Below are 19,111 nucleotides of genomic sequence, written 5' to 3' on the forward strand. Positions count from 1 at the left end.
ATATATATATATATATATATATATATATATATATATATATATATATATATATATATAGAGAGAGAGAGAGAGAGAGAGAGAGAGAGAGAGTAGAGTTCATGTGCGGCTTGGTCCTTAGATGCGGGCGTGCAGCTATTTTACAGCCATTAGATTACAACAAGTCATAAAATCAACGTGCAATATATATGTGCTAAAATACACACCCATTCTATGTACTAAAATGCACCAGATGACAGATAATACACATAATTCCACACTATAACCAAATGCACATATTCACTTAAAATTCATCAACATACTTAATAAAACGCATCATTATAAGTATTAAAATACACCACAATGTGCCTTATGTCATATTATAAACATGCACTATTTACACATATTAGAAAATATGTGCTAAAATATGCATCATTCTACGTATTAAAATGCACCACAACTAGAACAACCAGATAAAGATCAACCCTAAATTCAAATAACAATACACGTTTTTCATATCTCACCTTTCAACTTGCTTTTCAGCTAAATATGCAAGTCTTTAGTGAAGTTTCTCTGTTATTATTTATAAGAGAAAATGCTTGATGTATCCATCTATATCATTCAAAAAATGTAAGCTATAATTTAGGATTGATCTTTACCCTGGTTATCCTGATTGCCTGCAGTTATTTTGCAGCTATTAGATTACAGCTCCTGATTGCCTGCAGTTATTTTGCAGCTATTAGATTACAGCAAGTCATAAAATTAACGGGCAATATATATGTGCTAAAATACACACATTTTATGTACTAAAATGCACCAAATGACAGATAAAACACATCATTCCACACTATAAATGCACCAAATGACAGATAAAACACATCATTCCACACTATAACCAAATGGACCTATTCACTTAAAATTCATCAACATACGTAATAAAACGCATCATTTTACGTATAAAAATACACCACAACGTGCCTCATGTCAGATTATAAACATTCACTATTTACACATATTAGAAAATATGTGCTAAAATATGCATCATTCTACGTATTAAAATGCACCACAACTAGAACAACCAGATAAAGATCAACCCTAAATTCAAATAACAATACACGTTTTTCATATCTCACCTTTCAACTTGCTTTTCAGCTAAATATGCAAGTCTTTAGTGAAGTTTCTCTGTTATTATTTATAAGAGAAAATGCTTGATGTACCCATCTATATCATTCAAAAAATGTAAGCTATAATTTAGGATTGATCTTTACCCTGGTTGTCCTGATTGCCTGCAGTTATTTTGCAGCTATTAGATTACAGCTCCTGATTGCCTGCAGTTATTTTGCAGCTATTAGATTACAGCAAGTCATAAAATTAACGGGCAATATATATGTGCTAAAATACACACATTTTATGTACTAAAATGCACCAAATGACAGATAAAACACATCATTCCACACTATAAATGCACCAAATGACAGATAAAACACATCATTCCACACTATAACCAAATGGACCTATTCACTTAAAATTCATCAACATACGTAATAAAACGCATCATTCTACGTATAAAAATACACCACAACGTGCCTCATGTCAGATTATAAACATTCACTATTTACACATATTAGAAAATATGTGCTAAAATATGCAGCATTTTACGTATTAAAATGCACCACAACTAGAACAACCAGGGTAAAGATGAATCCTAAATTCAAATAACAATGCACGATTTTCAGATATCAGCTTTCAACTAGCTTTTCAGTTAGATATGCGAGTAACACCGCAGCTTGGCGTGGGACAAGGCAATCAGGACAACCAGGGTAAAGATCAATCCTAAATTATAGCTTACATTTTTTAATGATATATAGGGGTACATCAAGCATTTTCTCTTATAAATAATAACAGAGAAACTTCACTAAAGACTTATTTTTAATGATAATGTCAAGTTTAATTATTGTTACGAACATTGGGGCCGGGCAAATTATAGGGCAAATTATATTGTGGACCACAGTCCATATAGTAATGTGGTCCATGAAATAAGTATCATTTTAATTAATTACACTTCAGTTTCATTTGAAAATATTGCTATGTTTTTTAGTTTCATTTTCCAAACACTAGTTTCATTATAATAATATCAAAGTATCATTTTAATTCTGCTACAATTTCATTTGACAATATATATTATTGTATGAACTTTATTTTGTAATTTCATTTTCCACACACACTAGTTTAATTATAATAATGCTAAAGTATTATTTTACACACTCCACGTTCATTTGACAATATATTTATTGTATGGTTCTGGAATTTAGTTTCATTTTTCATACACACTAGTTTCATTTTAATAACATTAAAGTATCATTTTAATTATATTACACTTTCTATATATATGTTGTTAAATGAGCTATGTTTTTTAGTTTTATTTTTCACACAGTAGTTTCATTTTAGCAACACAACACTAAAGGATAATTTTAATTATACTACAGTTTCATTTTACGATCATGGTCCACATATATAACACTATAGACCATGGTTGACTATATAACAATTGAAATCATATCATGTACAATGATTCATTATAAAGTATATTGACCATGGTTTAATATTATAGTATTGTAAGTATACAATTCATTATAACAATATTATAGGTTAATTAAAATGACATTAATTTCCCTATTATCATTTACACATATTATTCTTTATTTTTTTGTATAAATAAAATCAATGTTACAAATTATATTATTAAAAATGTCATATTGATATATTTTGAATAATACTCATATTAATATATTTTGAATCTTAAAGACTTTGTGGTCTAGTGGCACTCGGTTGCACTCCCACATGGGAGGGGGTGAGTTCGATCATTTGGTTGAGAAAGTAGCTATGAACAAATACTACATTGTAACATAGTCAATAGTACTCAATATTTATAAAATGAATATTTTGTATTATATTGAAAATTAATTTGTAGTATTGTAAAAATGAACCTAATTTAGTGAATTAATATATTGTATGTTAATTTAAAAATTAAAATTAAAATATCAGTATGGTGTCATTTGAAAGATCTTCATTAGAGCTCTTTAATGATATATATTTTTTATGTATTAATTTTATTTATTTATTTTTGAAGGATATTAATTTTATTTATTATTAAGTTAAAAAAAAAGAAAAAGAAGTAAACTTCGTCTTCGTCGTCGGAGACAAAGACCTATCCTTCGTTTCATTTGGAGATGAAGGGAAGTCCTTAGTCTCCATGCTCGAGACAAAGGCAACTTAGGAAGTCCTTAGAGCAATCTCATTAGTTATTATAGCTTTTTTGAGGTTTTTGATGTGCAAACTAAGAGAAAGATGAAGGAGAGAAAAAAAGTTAAAGGAAAAATAAAAACAAATATGATAATTTTTTTTAGAAAAAAGTGAAAAAATTAGTATTACACGCCCAACAAGGTATGCACGCACCTATTGGGAGTGAATATTGCGCTCAACGCGCAAGCTTTGTTTGTTTTTCTCCTTTTCTCTTTCCATGTGGGCCCATTAAAAACCAACACTTAGTAATAAAAACCACCTAAAAATCACCTTCCCCATTAGTGTAAAAAACATTTGGTTTTTGTTTTGTTTTGTTTTTTTTTTTTTTAAAACCCATTAAAATTCACTAATGTAGATGCTCTTAGTCACCATCGGCCAGAGATGAAGGAATGTCTTTCGTCTCTGGCCGGAGACTAAGACTTGGATTCTCGGCCCAAGACAAAGGCACGAATGGGTTGGGATTTGGGTTTTTATTTAATTTACTTCAAAATTATTTTAAAAATCTTAAAAATATTTTTAAAATTTTTTACCAACATGCATGCCAACAATAATGGATCAAGCATCTCAATTTTAGTTTAATTGCATAATTTTAGATAGTTCCAGGACCTAATTGTAGTTTTGTTTTTGAGTTCAATTGATCAATTGCATATTGGTGTATAGTTCAATGGCCTATTTGATCATTATTTATTTATTAATTGATTTTGATTTGAATTTTTATGATCTCAAGTTTCAGTGGTAATATTGAAGGAGCTAGGGGACCTTGGAGACCCTGAATATGAACGTCCTATTTTCAGAGTGCATGACATCCTAAGAAATGTGAATAAGACGGCGTACGAACCAGAAATCATTTCAATTGGTCCTTATCACTGGGGAAAGGAAAGCTTAAGCACGATGGAGAAGCACAAATTGCGATACCTCAACCAACTATTTGATGCAAAAGTAAAAGAAGCTAAAGAGTTACTAGCAAAGCGGGGAAGAATTGTTGGCACATTTGACAGAGGTGACGAGGGTAGCGATGATATTAAAGAAAAAATTTGTAAAAACTTCCTACAAGAGTTGAGAGAGGTGGCAAAGGGAGCTCGAGAAAAGTATGTTGGATCTTTAAGTCTTAACGACGAGCAATTTGTGAAGATGCTGCTTTTAGATGGTTGTTTCATAATACAGTTGCTACGAAAAGATTCCATGCCGGAGTTGATAAGTGAGGACGATCCCATTTTCAAAGTTGATTGGATGCGTACAAGCTTGCAACGTGATTTGTTGTTGCTTGAAAATCAGCTCCCTTTCAGAGTTTTGTGCAAATTGTTTGAGTTGATTGATGAGCATCCTAATAGATACGACAGGCTTGCTTTTCTTGCTTGTCGCTTCTTTGGTAACGCTTTTCATGGATTGACCGTGAAAATACCAGAAAGCTTTCAAGCAAACCATGCCGAGCATTTACTTGACTTGATACACAGCTTCTGGAGTCCTCCCACATCAAGGGCCGCCACTGTCAAGTTACCTCCAGATTCGAAAGAAAGCAGCCTTAACAGGAGGTTTCTTTCGGCAAAAAGAATCATAGAGAATGCGGTGGTGTTTAAGATAAGCAAGACTCCTGGCAATTTATTTGTTATTGACTTTCCAGAGAAGTGCCTAAAGTTTCGTAAATTGATATTTCAGCAATTGATCATTGAAGGAAGAACAGAGACATTCTTCAGGAATTTCATAGCGTACGAGCAGTATTTCAAGGCTTCAAAGGGAAATTTTGTGACCAATTATGTAGACTTCTTAGGCAACCTTATTGAGTCAGAAGAAGACGCGGAATTGCTTTGTTACAATGGAATACTTGATAATAAGCTGGGCGACTCAAAATCTGTGGTTGATTTGTTTACACAAATAAATCAGTGTGTCACGATTGAGAATCCCGAGAAGTCTAACTCCCTCTATGGTCCTATCTACCACCAATTAAATGTGCATTGCAGCAAAAGGAGAAACTATTGGAAGGCAAAATTGTGGGAATCATATTGTAATCCTTGGGGAATAGCTTCCATTACTTTAGCTACCTTGGGAATTTTTTTGACTGTTATTATGCTTGCCTTTGCTGTTTTTAACTATAAGTTTAATAAAGAGCACCATCAGTAAACCCACTAAGTAGCCTGCTTGTTTCTATCCGGACATTTCTCAACTAAACTTGATAATTATAGACAAGATCGGTTAAAACCATACGAAATCATACACGAAAATAACAGATTACTGTTTATCTTTAACGTGTCTCGGGTCGTTAATCGGTTTACCGTTATGTTTCCTGTCTTAACGGGTCAAACAATTAAACTCATTAAGAACTCGTTTACCCAAACACATTTATAACCCGCTATAAGAACCCGTTATTATATAATATAAAAGAAAAGTATTTTTCTATTCTTTTAAAAGGAAAGAACCAATTTTATTAAATCAAATGCTCAATACATGAAAGGAATAGAATAAATACAAACCAAATGTTTAAAACATGAAAGTACTTTTATAATGGATGGATAAGATTAAAACAAATAGATAATATAAAACACTGTATTAAAACATTCCATCTTTAATTTATTTCATAACATATTTTAGAATACACAAAAATTAAATACAAACTATGATAAAATATTTGTTATTTGTATAATTAGTTTGCACAATTTATATACTAATAAAATAAAATTACTTAATATAAAATTAATTTATAATTGATTACATGATGTGTCTAAAGTTAGTATATTAGGCACATATATATTATTAACATATTATGTGTCTGCAGGTAACAAATTATGCGTCTTCAATTTATTTACGGACACATAATATGTTAATTAAATATGTTATGAATTGAATTTTTTTTTTAGTTTGTTTGATGGATTGAATAGTTGTTTTTTTTCTTATATATATATATATATATATATATACACACACACACACACACACTAGTATTTCACGTGCATTGTGCGAATAAGATAATGCTAATGTTTATTTTTTTAAATAAGTACTTCAAAGTATATAATTGCAAGATTATATAGAAGATGTGCATGCATAAGTAATTGAATATTGAATAATAATAATAATCTATATCTATACTATTAACAAAAACAATATCCTCAACTTTAACTTCCCGCCCAAAATACTCCTATACTATTAAGGTTTGCGTAATATTGTAAAATATGGTAATACAATTTCTATTCGTAATACAATTATACACTAAAATATGGTAATTAATATAATTCCTAATAAAATATATTCTTATCCACGTTCCTATTCGTAATACAATTCTAAATTAAAATTACTAATCGTAATAATACAGTACATATATTTTTCCCTGCAATACAATCTATCTATACTATTAATAAAAACAATATCCTCAACTTTAACTTCGCGCCCAAAACACTCCTATACTATTAAGGTTTGCGTAATATTATAAAATATGGTAATACAATATCTATTCGTAATACAATTGTACATTAAAATATGTTAATTAATACAATTCCTAATAAAATATATTCTTACCTATGTTCCTATTCGAAATACAATTCTACATTAAAATTACTAACCGTAATAATACAGTACATATATTTTTCCCTGCAATACAATATATCTATATTCTTTATCTTTATATATATAAAAACAAAATCCTCCAAAACAAAATCTTCCTTCCCGCCCAAAATATTGTACATTAAAACAATTAAAATAATAGAATAATATTAAAACAATACAATTCCTATACTACAATTCCAATACAATTCGTATAAAATAAATCTGCTATTAAGATACGAAATCCAATACTACAAAATGAAGTCTACTATTCTACAATTCCTATACTACAATTCTAATACAATTCGTCTACTACAATTCCTCTACAATTCCTATACTACAATCTATACTCTATACTATATATAAAAACAAAATCATCACTTTAAGCTTCCCGCCCAAAAGAGTCTTACAATATTTAGGATGCGATTATTTTCTATTTTCCTATTCGTTGTACAATTCTACATTACAAATTCTGTATTCTGCAAATTCTGTTGTTGCGGTCAAGATATTGTTTTATTTAATATTACTCAATTTTGTATTGTTTTATTTAATAGGAATAAAATCATGGTCATGTTTGGTCATATTGCTTTATTTTGTACTTATTGTTATGCATTTTTTATGTTGTTACTAAAGCGCCCACCGTCTTCTTCCCTGATCTCCAAGCTGCGAAGCTATGAAGCTCTTCATCTACTAGCTAGAAAACGAGGAGTTTAGGGACGGCGGCATGTGCAAAGGACTTGACGGATAAACCGGTTATGGGTCAGAAACTGTGAGCGAGGAAAACGTGAGCCTAGAAAAAAAAAAGAAATAAAATAAAATCCTTGTCGTATTATTACCTTTAACCTGTATGTAACCTGTGAAAAGTTTTAGATGGAAAAAAATAATTGGTAGGTGGATCGAAATATATGTTTTGAAAGGTCAGGATGCGGTACAAAAAATTCGATATAGTTCATGGTGCGGGATAACATTTTAGCCAATTTTTTTTATTAATTACTTATAGTTCCATCCTCGAGGACAATGAGGATTGATATGTTATTAAATAACCTCATATTTGTGCTCATTTATGTTTGTTTTCTTTACTCAAATGCTAGGTAAATAAAGGTGGAACAATGCGTAATTCGGCATATCTTGATGGAAGGAAGGAAGGACCGAGCAATGAGCAAGCAAGCAAGAAAAGATCAGATGCTAATCTTGGGAGAAAACGAAGTTTTAAAATAATGAGTGTCAGCGTGAGTTCTCAGTAGAGTTTCTGATCAGGGACTTAAGCTGAGACTCACGGTGTGAATCTCAGCGTGAGTATGCATCTCACTCGGCGTAAAAAGTAAATATTTATTTCCTTTATCAAACTTGCCAGTACAATTTAATGTACTAGATATAATCATAAGTAAGCAAAATATACAATTAAGCTTGTTGGAAAAATATGTAGATATGAGAGAAGTGAGAAAATGAGATCTTCAGGCATGTAATCACTTTCTTATAAGTTTTAAATCTTTCTCAGAAAAAGCAACAAGGTTCAAGATTTAAACTTATGAAATACAAGAAGATTAGATGAATGAAATTATTAAGTTGCTTTGTTTAAAAACTTCTTGTAGGATTGTAAGACTATGAAATATCTAAGTATATTGCATGTTGGTTGCGTGTATCTTTCAGATGTCTCTCGAAATTACTAGAAAAAAGTGTCAAATTAGCCCCTTAAGTATAGTGGATAGTGCAATTGAGTCTCCTAAGAAAAAAAAAAAACCTCAATTAAAGCCCCCTAAACCGGCAAAAATGTTCAATTCAGTCCTAAATGACTTGTTTAGCATGTTACTACTCCTTGGACTGAAATTAAGTGCAAAATTTTATAATTTGTATCGTAGGTCCTACTTTGAAATTAATTTGTATTTTAAAAATGATTTTAATAATTTTTAAATAAAAAATAAAAAAGAAGCAAAAGCCGGCTAGCCCCAGCTAGGGACTACCGGCTTTAAAAAAAAAATTATTTAGAATCAAAAAGTTAACTACAACTCGAAATATTATTTAAATTTTTATGGTAGTACATCTAAAACATTAATTTCTATTATTATATAAATTTCCAAACCAAGCTTACAAAAATATCAAAAGTAGAGAAAAAGACTTGATACTTGTTATCCCATATTCTTTGTTGACTTTCTCTATCAAATTCCAACATATCATTAAATGTTGTTCCTTAGAGCAACAAAAGTATGTTAGATATAAATAATCTAATAATACAAAATAATCTATGAGAAAATTTAACCTCGTAGTAGTAGAAGCGGAAGTATTCCATATTTGATTCATACATACTTAGAACCTTATATGGTGTATTGGTGTCTACTGAGCAATATGAGTATCGTGAACTGTATGTGCTATATAATGAATATCATGTATCCCATCAATCCAAGTTTATATTAGGCATAAGGTCCGATCCGATTGAATAACAACTTCTAGTTATTCGGTCCAACCAAACTACTTAGTAAGTCTAGTCAACTTGTACCACTTAATTAAGTTCTTAATATATACTCCCTCCGTCCCATTTTATGTGTCTAGTTCGATTAACGAGACTTGACTGAAGTTATTTTTAATTCAATTTTTCATAATATTAAATTTAGTATTAATATACAAAATTTATATATTTAAAAACTACACTAAAAGTACTATTAAACACAAAAAATAAAATTTAAAAATAAGTAAAAAATAATAAAGAAAATAAATAAAGAAGAAAGAGTTAGTTTGATCAATGAATATTAAGTAAGACAGATAAAATGAAACAAGTGGTGTAATATATAATATATATTATTAGGAAAAATATTACAAAGTATTCTCAAACCTCGTGCTTGCAGTAGAAGTTGAAAATAGTACCCGTGCGAAGTTTCTGAAACTTATACTGCTCCCCGGTTTCGAAAACTTATATTGCTCAAATCAACACGGGTTACGTTGTGCTAGCTTGTCTAGGTTATCAACTTTTAGACAAACACAAGGCACGGTCAGATTGGGTGCACACGATGATAATCTTACATTGGAGCCTCTAAATCTTTATTAAGTTCCTATGCACGTGTGTCGGAAATAATGACTCCTTCACAAATGAGCCCGTACACTTTTTTTTGTTGAAGCGGCTCCACTCTCTCTTACATAGGTAATTTTTTTTGAGTACTCTACGTACTTCACCCATATTAACCGACATTTAAATCATTAAAGCATGCATATATGATATCCTTACTTGTATAGGAGTCACTATTTCAACGAGTGAATAGGAGTTTGAGACTCTGATCTCATAGTAACCACACTTTGTTTTATAATATATCAAATCTGTTCTCTCAATTTGTACAATTTAAATTAACTTTAATTCGACCCAAATTAAAATAACCCTACTGAAAATTATACAATAAAATATCCACTTTAAATCTTAAGTTAACTGTTTTTTTCAATAAATATTAGGTAGTTGTAACTAATTTTTCAAGTTTGTGAGGTGAGGTGAGCTCACTCGGGATCTATTGCTCGAGTCATTGTAGATAAGGATCGAGAGACCAACTGAGATAGCTAGTTTAAATGACTTCAATCATCCAATGATAAACATATTCATTAATCCTTTTAGAATCAAGGCATCCCGTTACCATTTCAAATGAGTGGTCATAAGTTCGAATTTCATGGTGGGAGCTTAATTTTTTTTAAACTAAAAATGTTTGAGAAATTATATGATAGATACTACTTTATAAAGAATCATGAGTATTTAAAAAAAAATCAGTAAAATATGAAGTTATAATCCTTAAATTATTATTACTTTACAACTTTTTACAAAAAGTGAAAATTTTCTATCTTTTCTAAATTATTATTAAATGCAAAAAGAAATAAAAAAGTTTTGTCTCTTCCTCCAGCACTATCCCAATGCAATATTTTGTTTTTGAAATCTATCCCAATATAATATAATTCTCTTTCCAATAATGGACTTATTCAATTATATACTAACACCACCTACCGGAAGAACGTATAAAAAACGATTAAGAAATGCTAGTGCAGGCATCTATCGTTTCTTTATCATGAAATATTCTTTATTATGGAGTATTATAAACAGACTGTTTCTTCTTGGCATATTCCATACCAAAATGAATAAATAAACAATGACATTTGGACAACTTTTACAATAAGGAAGAAGCCATCTTAAATTATTGTAATCTCATTATCTTTTCAATCGCATATATATAATTAATTAATAAAAAAGTACATTTGGTAATTGGTAGTCCCAACTCCCATGATATGAGTTTTTGTCGAAATTACCCTTTGTTACATTTCAAAACTGTAATCTTAAGCCACTGTTTGTAGTTCTTCTCCTCTCGATAATTCAATGACGCAACAAACATAGTCAAATATTAGTGCGCACAAAGAATATACCATTTTGGGCATAATCCCTACATTGCTTCAGCCGAATTTCAAATTTTAATATCTTCTTCAAAATAATGCTTACTAAACCATTAAAAAAACCCGTGTTCTCAGTTTGTTAATATTAGGATATGTAATATTTTAATACTTTTTTTTTTTGTGGACTACTTTAAGAACTAAATTAACTTACTGAGTGTAGAGCATTATTTACGAAGTATTAGAATGCAAAATTGCATTTTTGTAACAATAGACTCAATTCTTATGTTATAAGCATGATCACTTTTAGTTCTCAAATTTTTAATGGAGTAACGCTTTCATTCCCTTAGCTAACAAAGTTGTCAAATTTTTTTGTTAGTTTTAAGAATTTTAAATCTGCTATTATCTTATAACCCCATCAAACACAATGGCCATGCATGTTTGGTAAATGACTGTTAGCTGATTGGGTTAGAAGGTATAATTAATTGATAATATTAGTTGATTGTAGAAAAGTGTTTGGTAAATTAGCTGTTAGCTGATAACTATTTGGTATAATTTCTTTTATCAAAAGGCTAATTGAAAAGGTTGCTTTGAGTAGTCTTTTGAAATTTAGTATTTTGGAGTTACAAAAAGCTTATTAACCAAACACTTATATTGATTTTTTAACCAAGTCAAACAACTAATAATAGTCAAATAGGCCAAAATTGACTGATAAGCCAATTATTTACCAAAGAGGGCCTGACTATTGGGGTGTGACAACTGAAAAATGACTTCTCCCAAAAAAAAGGGAAGTCATTTTTCAAAAAATTGACTTTGTTTTTCTTTGGTAGGAAATCAATTTTCATTGACTTTAGTATTTTCTTCATTACCAAACATTAAAATCCGAAAAAATATTTTTCAAAAATTATTTTTCGAGTTTCTAAACACACCCTTGCCAAAGACCTTGCGGTCTAGTGACACTCGGTGTCCCGGTTTGCACTCCCACATAAATGATGGAAGTAAGTTCGAGCCTCAGTGGAGGCAATTGTTTCTTTGTTAATTCTTTGTACTTCAGTAGATTGAGAAAGTAGCTATGAACAGATACTACATTGTAACAGCGTCAGTAGTACTAAAAAAAAAAACACACCCTTAATTTAAAGTTGCCTCTGTTTGGTGAAAATAACATTTCTCAATATTTAATATTAAAGCTGGCGTAAATTCATTGCGTAAGTCTATATTAAATCTGTGAAGCATCAAAGAACATGCTGGCCAAAGTCGTCAATAGACATGCGTGATTGCAGGCTTTCATAATCTTGCCTAATCCGTGACGGTAGAGCAACTAAATTTAAATGGCTTAATGAATTTGAAATTCATAGGTTGCTATATCTCTCTCATCTGTCACACCAACCAGGCTTTGTTTTTAATTTCGTGGAAATTAAAGACTACGTTCTTATATAGGATCATCATTTTCCACGATACTTCACTCTATTGTTCTTTACGACAAGATTTCATGGTTTATTTGTTTTTCTTTAATAATTTATTTTAAGCAAAAACTTGTGTGAGACCATATCACTTATTCTTGTTCGTGAGACAGTACTTATATGGCAGAACGTAGTATTTTTGAAGAAAAATGTAATATTTTTACATTTTGATTTAAAAGTATTACATTTTTCTTATAAGTAACAAACATGGTCGGATTTTGGGCTGTGCAAGCTGGGCTACAGCACGGCCACCAAATTTTAGAAGGCCTAATATTTAATTTCTACCTAGCTAGTTAAGACATTAAAAAATAAAAAGTTTGCAATCAATATTAAAAGATTTTAAATATTGTAATTTATACTTGAGATCTGTCAACGAGTAGATCGAAATTCAATTTCGGACCAAAATTACCATGTAAAAGATTGTAATAGATGAATTGATACATTTTATTCATTGTGATTATATATATTACATTGTGTAATAAAAATACAAAATAACACAAAAACTAGAATTTAACATGACACATGCTGATTTAATAGATGAAAGAAACGACTTACCTTGTGTGTATAGGCAGTTCAACTGGTGACAGAAATGAAATTTGTAACGAAAGATCAGATGGAATCTTACCAGACCAGGCTGATGGTGTGGGGTGGGCGAGTGTAACAGCCTCTCCTCCCTCCATCAGTTTGCGGTGCGGGCAGTGTACACAGTTTGCGTGGTGGTAACAACTAGGACAGAGAGAAGTAACGTAAACACGGCGGCGAGCCAGAGGAGCGCTAGCGAACCGCGGAAAAGGCTTCGTCTCATTCTGGCGATCTTCCCGCCCACGCTTTGACTGCAGTAGTCATTGAGTTGGTCGTAGAGGTGGGCAAAGGGGTATTCGGCGCTGTGGATGGTAATGAAACTGTTGATCTTCTTAAACATGCGGTGCACCTCTCGGCTGTCGCCCAGCCAGTTATCGATAACCCCGTACTTCGTAAGCACTTCCACGTCTCCGGGGGAGTCGATGAGGAAATCTAGGAATTTAACGTAGGCCGTAACAACTAGGTAGTTGTGATTTGTGGAGTATTGCTCGAACGCCATCAGATTTCTCAGGAATGATTCCGTTCGCTCCTCCATGATTAGCGGCGGGATCCAAAGGACCCCGTGTTTGAATTTTATGCTAAGTTGATTGGCTTTCTCCAGCCTTTTGAACCTCACCCCGTTGTCCAGGAGATCCGTGGCAGAATGAAATCTGCGCCGGGGAACAGGGCGTGACGGTGGTGGTGGTTGTGGAGGTGGTGGTGGTGGTGATGGTAACATTTCTACAGGTGGTAACCACATCTGGTGTACCAATTCTAGGAGATGCTTTATCCTTGGAGCTGATGAGATTTGATTAATCCACTGTCCAGAAACTTGCCCCGGGAATAAATTACTGAAAAATTTGAACACCAGAAAGATGAGCCTGTCATACCGGTTTGGGATCTCAATCAAGTCAAACAGCCTGCATAAAATCTGGAATGGGATTTGATTCTCAAACAACATTAAATCACGCTGCAAACTACTCAAAACCCAGTACATTTTGAAGATGGGATCATTCTCCTCTCTCAATTCAGGCATACTGAATTTGCGAACTAGTTGTACTATAAAGCACCCGTCTACAACAACCATTTCTACAAGACGTCCTTTGTCCATTGCAGGCTGATCATCATAGGATTCAAACAGAGTTGGAATTAGATCGGATATGGCTTCTACATATTGGTTTAATGAAAGTGGAGAGCATTTAAGAAGCAAATACAGGTAACGAAACTTTTGTTTCTCCATCCATTTCAAGCTATCCTTACCACGATGATAAGGACCGATTGCCACAACCTCTGGTACATAGGCTTTCTTGTTTACTTTGCGTAATTGTTCATGAACTCTACACATACAAGTTTCAGATTGTGATCTAACCCCGTACTTGTCAACCCCATCAAGGATTTTCTTAACATAGTCCTCATCATTTTCTTTGTAACTCGTGGTAGTTGCTTGTGTGCCTCTCATCTCATCTGATCTACTTGAAACATAATTAAAGGGGGTATGTACAACACATCATAAGCTAACAATAGATTGATAATCGTTGTATGAGTATAACCCAACTAGTAGGGGGGATATCCAAACACGTACCTGTGATATCAAAATGGTGAGCGATTGTGTGAAACTTAACCAAACCACCATAGGCGAAGAATTGAAGTCTGAATTTTCAGGCAGCGCAAAGTTGCTTACACCAACAGAGGAAAACACGACAAGTAAACGGATCCGATGAACGACTTCATTTCAACAAAACTTGAGATGAGGACAGGATTTATTTTTTTATTAAAAGTGTTCTAATATTTTATTCCATTTAGAGACCACTGAATTTTCAAATGTACCATTTGTTTAGCCAACCATTGGACCGCGCTAAAAGCCTACGAATTCACGCCACTAATCGTTATCAATCATTATTATATGTACCAGTGTATTTTTAATATACTAAAAATTATTATTTAAAAGAATATTATTTAAATATTGAAATTATATTATTTTATATATACTAAAATATTATATTTTCAAACCCAACGGGGTAGTTCAATTCCCACAAGTGACGATCCCCCTGGGGCTAGCTCCTATGCCTCTTGGAGCGAACGTGGATGGTAAATTTACCAAAAAAAATATTATATTTTCAGTAAAAAAATAAAATGTACTTTTAGTATATTAAAAGTGTACTTTATGTTCATAGTCCATACAGCTCTATGGATCATGGTCTGCACAGTTATATAGGCCATGGTACACACAATAGTTTGTCAATCGTTACCGTGGACCTTGGTCCTAAACGACGTACTAGTTTTGAATTTTAATTTTGACGACGATAATTTATTGTTCAATTCACATTACAGTTTTTTTTTTAATTTTATTTTACTGTAAGGCATGTGGATGTGTCTTGTATGTGTTATGTGTTGTTGTGTCTCATGTTATGCAATTTGGTATCTTAAGCGTATGGATTTTATACCTGAAATAAAATAAATATAACATGCGCTTTTGTGTCTTGTGATATGCGTTTTTCTGTCGTGTTATGCGTTTTTGTGTCTTATGTTATGTAATTCTGTACCTTAAAAATACCTAAACTCTTACACAAATCCTGTATTTATAGTAAAGTACTCTACTTGATTCCCTTGATTTTAGTCACCATTAGCCCCATGTATCGCGTACAGATCGAACTTCTCCCCCCTTTTTTTGTTTTAGCACTTCCCATGTTCTCACGCACTGCACATGTTCCATTTGTCAAGATTTAAACCGGCCTTCATCCATACCTCTCGTACTGTACATGTTCCATTTTTGTTTTTGTTTTTGTTTTTGAATTGTTTTTTTTTTTTTTGTATGTTTTGCATTCTCATTTGTTTTATACCTCACATACACCATGCACGTACACATGCTTACACAACACAACCCATACCAATGTGGTTCATGATCAACATAATTAACCTATGTCAACCAATATTAGTATAAATGCTAAAATCATAATTTTTGTACCAACATATATAATAGCTTAGAAACAACGTAACACAAGAGAAGTAAGTAGTATTAGCCTATTAGGATGAACGGGCCTAACCAGGAGAGTGCTAGCAAAAATTAAACTTATAACTTTTTGATATAAAAATCAGAAAATCATATTGTATCCACTTGGTCACTATTTTAGAACAAATTATTTGATTATTATTATTCTTTCCCCAATTATTTTATTATTATGGATCACATGGAGGGAGACCCGAAAACATAAACAAGAAATAAATTATATATAGCACCTACTCAAATTATATATAGCTACAAATAATAAAATTTTTTGGATGGCCTGATGGAGGGGATTAGCCAACAGCTGAACTCCCCCAACATGGTGGACAGACATGCTAGGTTTTATTCTTATTATTTAATGTTTTATTTTCGTATTCTTAAAATTTTTATTCTTATCCTAATCTTTTATCAGTCGTTATACCGTGGACCGTGGTCACTAATACTACATGTCATCTCAAAAGATAGTGTTTTACATTTATTTTTATATTATCGAATGAAAGTGTAGTTATATCGAAATGTAACTATAGTTGTGTTGAAATGTAACTGCAGTGTATATGAACTGATACTGAATAACAGTTTCACATTTGTGTTTTATATTATCGAATAAAACTGTAATTATATCGAAATGTAGCATACTTTAATTTCTTCTAGCGGGAGAGTTTCAAATTTTAGATTATATGAAGGGGATCCACTCCAACATAGGGAAGTTAATGCGGTCAGTTCGACTGGTTGATGTCGGTCTTATTATTTTATAAGCTCAAGAAAGGTTAAAATAAAGACTCTTTATATATATATATAGTTCACGTGAAAAATAGTGTGAGATCTGAACTGTTAATATAATCTAGATCAATGACTCAAAATAAAGAAAAATTTAAATAAAAAAAAACGCGCTTCATAGCAACATGCATGGATGCGAATGATCAAGTTTCTCGAACTGATGCACCTTAAGCTTCGAACTTATGTACCTTAAAAGCTGAAAAATAATGCACCTTAACTTTAAATATACCCACCTCAAGAGTTAAACTGATGCACCTTAAACTAGAAAGTGGCGCACCTTAAGCTTTAAACATACATATCTTAAACTATAAACTGTAGTTAAACTAGAAAGAGATTGAAGCTTACGTATAAATTTTATTTTAAATGTCAAGATCAACGGCTTAAATCTCATCCTATTTTTTATCTGGGAAGTCTTTTACACATGACCCTGGACCTATATATATATATATATATATATGAGACAGATCAAGTGATAACCATATGCCCATGAGAGGAATGAGAATTCATCGCAACCATTCATCTATCCAAATCTAATGGATTAGAAACACCATTTTAAAAAAAACGCGGCGGCATTTTCTTAAATAATTGAACTTTGAAGTGCAAGTAAAATTGTGTCAAAAGTGCAAGTAAAATGTATTAAAAGTGTAACAAATAATGTACACTGAGCAACAATATTAAGTGCAATTAACGTTATCATTAGTTCCACCAAATGTTATCATTAACTGTACCAATGTGAAAGACGTTATCATTAATTCATTATATGTGCCAATGTGAAAGAGTAAATTACTTGCATTATTAAGTGAAAATAATTGCACTTTTAAGTGATTTTACTTGCACATTTAACTTGCACAGTTGCACTTTTAACACATCTTATTTACACCAAAGTTTGAGTTATTTACAAAAACACCACTGTATTTTTTAAAAAAATTACATATGATCTGTTAGATCTTGACAAATGAACGACTACGATTGGTTCTCATTCCTCTCCTGAGCATCCGTTATCACTTGAGTGTGACGTTATAAATAAATAAATAAATAAATAAATAAATATATATATATATATATATATATATATATATATATATATATATATATAAAGAGTTTTGATGATTAAGTGGAATGATCCATGGTAGATCAGCATTTGAGAATTGCTAGAATATAAGGAAAAAACCGTGGAGTTCTCTTTATAAATATTGAAAATTAAACTTGAAAGTTTTCTATAATTATAAATTAAAATTGACTCCGTATATTTTTCTAAAATTCTCAACAATTGATGAACTCAAATGGGAAGCTAAGATCAATCCTCTCCTTTTACATGAGGATGTTCTCATTTGATCTTGTCCCTATGTGTGTGTGTGAATAGCTATTTTGGTCTCTAAACTATAGAGTATTACCTAATTTAGTCCATGACTTTGAAAAACTACCCAATTTGATTCTCTGACTTTTAAAATCACATTCAATTTGGCCCTTCTTTAGAATATCATTCGAAAGCTAGTTAAATTGAAGGGCAAAGTTATCAATCTGTTGTGCCATTTTAAAAGTCAGAGGATCAAATTGGGTAATTTTCAAAATCAATGACTAAATTAAGTAATACTCTATAGTCGAGGATCAAATTATAATTTGACAAAAGGTTTCTTCTATAATTCTTCTTCATGTTTTTATATAATACTATATATATATATATATATATATATATACTTTTGTTATTATAAGAATAACTTCTATAGTTCTTTTGTATATATATATACACCCTTCAAATATTTTTTCAGCGAACCAAACGAGCTATAAGAAATTGAAACCACAAATTGATGAAGCTACGAACTGATAAACTTCAATATGATGAAACCCTGAAGCAATAACAAAACAAATAGGAATTTTAGGCGTGATTTGACAATTTCACAATTGATTTGGAGATTTCTGATTAAAGCTCTTCTATTTTTTTTTGAAAGAATGATTGAAGCGTAGTTTGTCTAATTTGCCTAGTACATAGTGGAATGCAACAGATTTTATGTAGGAAAAGGAATAAAAAAATAAATGAAAAGAAAATAAAAAAAATGTCAAGTCATTTCCCATGTCAACATGCAACCTGCTAGATGGGGTGTTAACCTGCTATCATGTGAAATTGCATACATTTGGAGTGTTGAGTGTT

The 19,111-nt window shown here is 31.4% G+C and overlaps 2 protein-coding genes across 2 annotated transcripts; one reads left to right on the plus strand and one right to left on the minus strand.

Moving 5' to 3' along the window:
- The first annotated feature begins 1,744 nt into the window (after positions 1-1,744).
- On the plus strand, positions 1,745-8,054 carry LOC116015778 (UPF0481 protein At3g47200-like). The gene is made up of 3 exons (XM_031255950.1): positions 1,745-1,796; positions 4,013-5,259; positions 7,902-8,054. The coding sequence occupies exons 1-3, from the start codon at positions 1,745-1,747 to the stop codon at positions 8,052-8,054; spliced, it is 1,452 nt and encodes a 483-aa protein (XP_031111810.1).
- Positions 8,055-13,025: 4,971 nt separating this feature from the next.
- On the minus strand, positions 13,026-14,949 carry LOC116015208 (UPF0481 protein At3g47200-like). The gene is made up of 2 exons (XM_031255233.1): positions 14,764-14,949; positions 13,026-14,650 (listed from the first exon to the last, which is right to left on the minus strand). The coding sequence occupies exon 2, from the start codon at positions 14,638-14,640 to the stop codon at positions 13,300-13,302; it is 1,341 nt and encodes a 446-aa protein (XP_031111093.1). The 5' UTR covers positions 14,641-14,650; positions 14,764-14,949; the 3' UTR covers positions 13,026-13,299.
- Positions 14,950-19,111: the final 4,162 nt, after the last annotated feature.

Source organism: Ipomoea triloba, chromosome 4 (genome assembly GCF_003576645.1).
Source record: "Ipomoea triloba cultivar NCNSP0323 chromosome 4, ASM357664v1".
Classification (NCBI taxonomy): domain Eukaryota; kingdom Viridiplantae; phylum Streptophyta; class Magnoliopsida; order Solanales; family Convolvulaceae; genus Ipomoea; species Ipomoea triloba.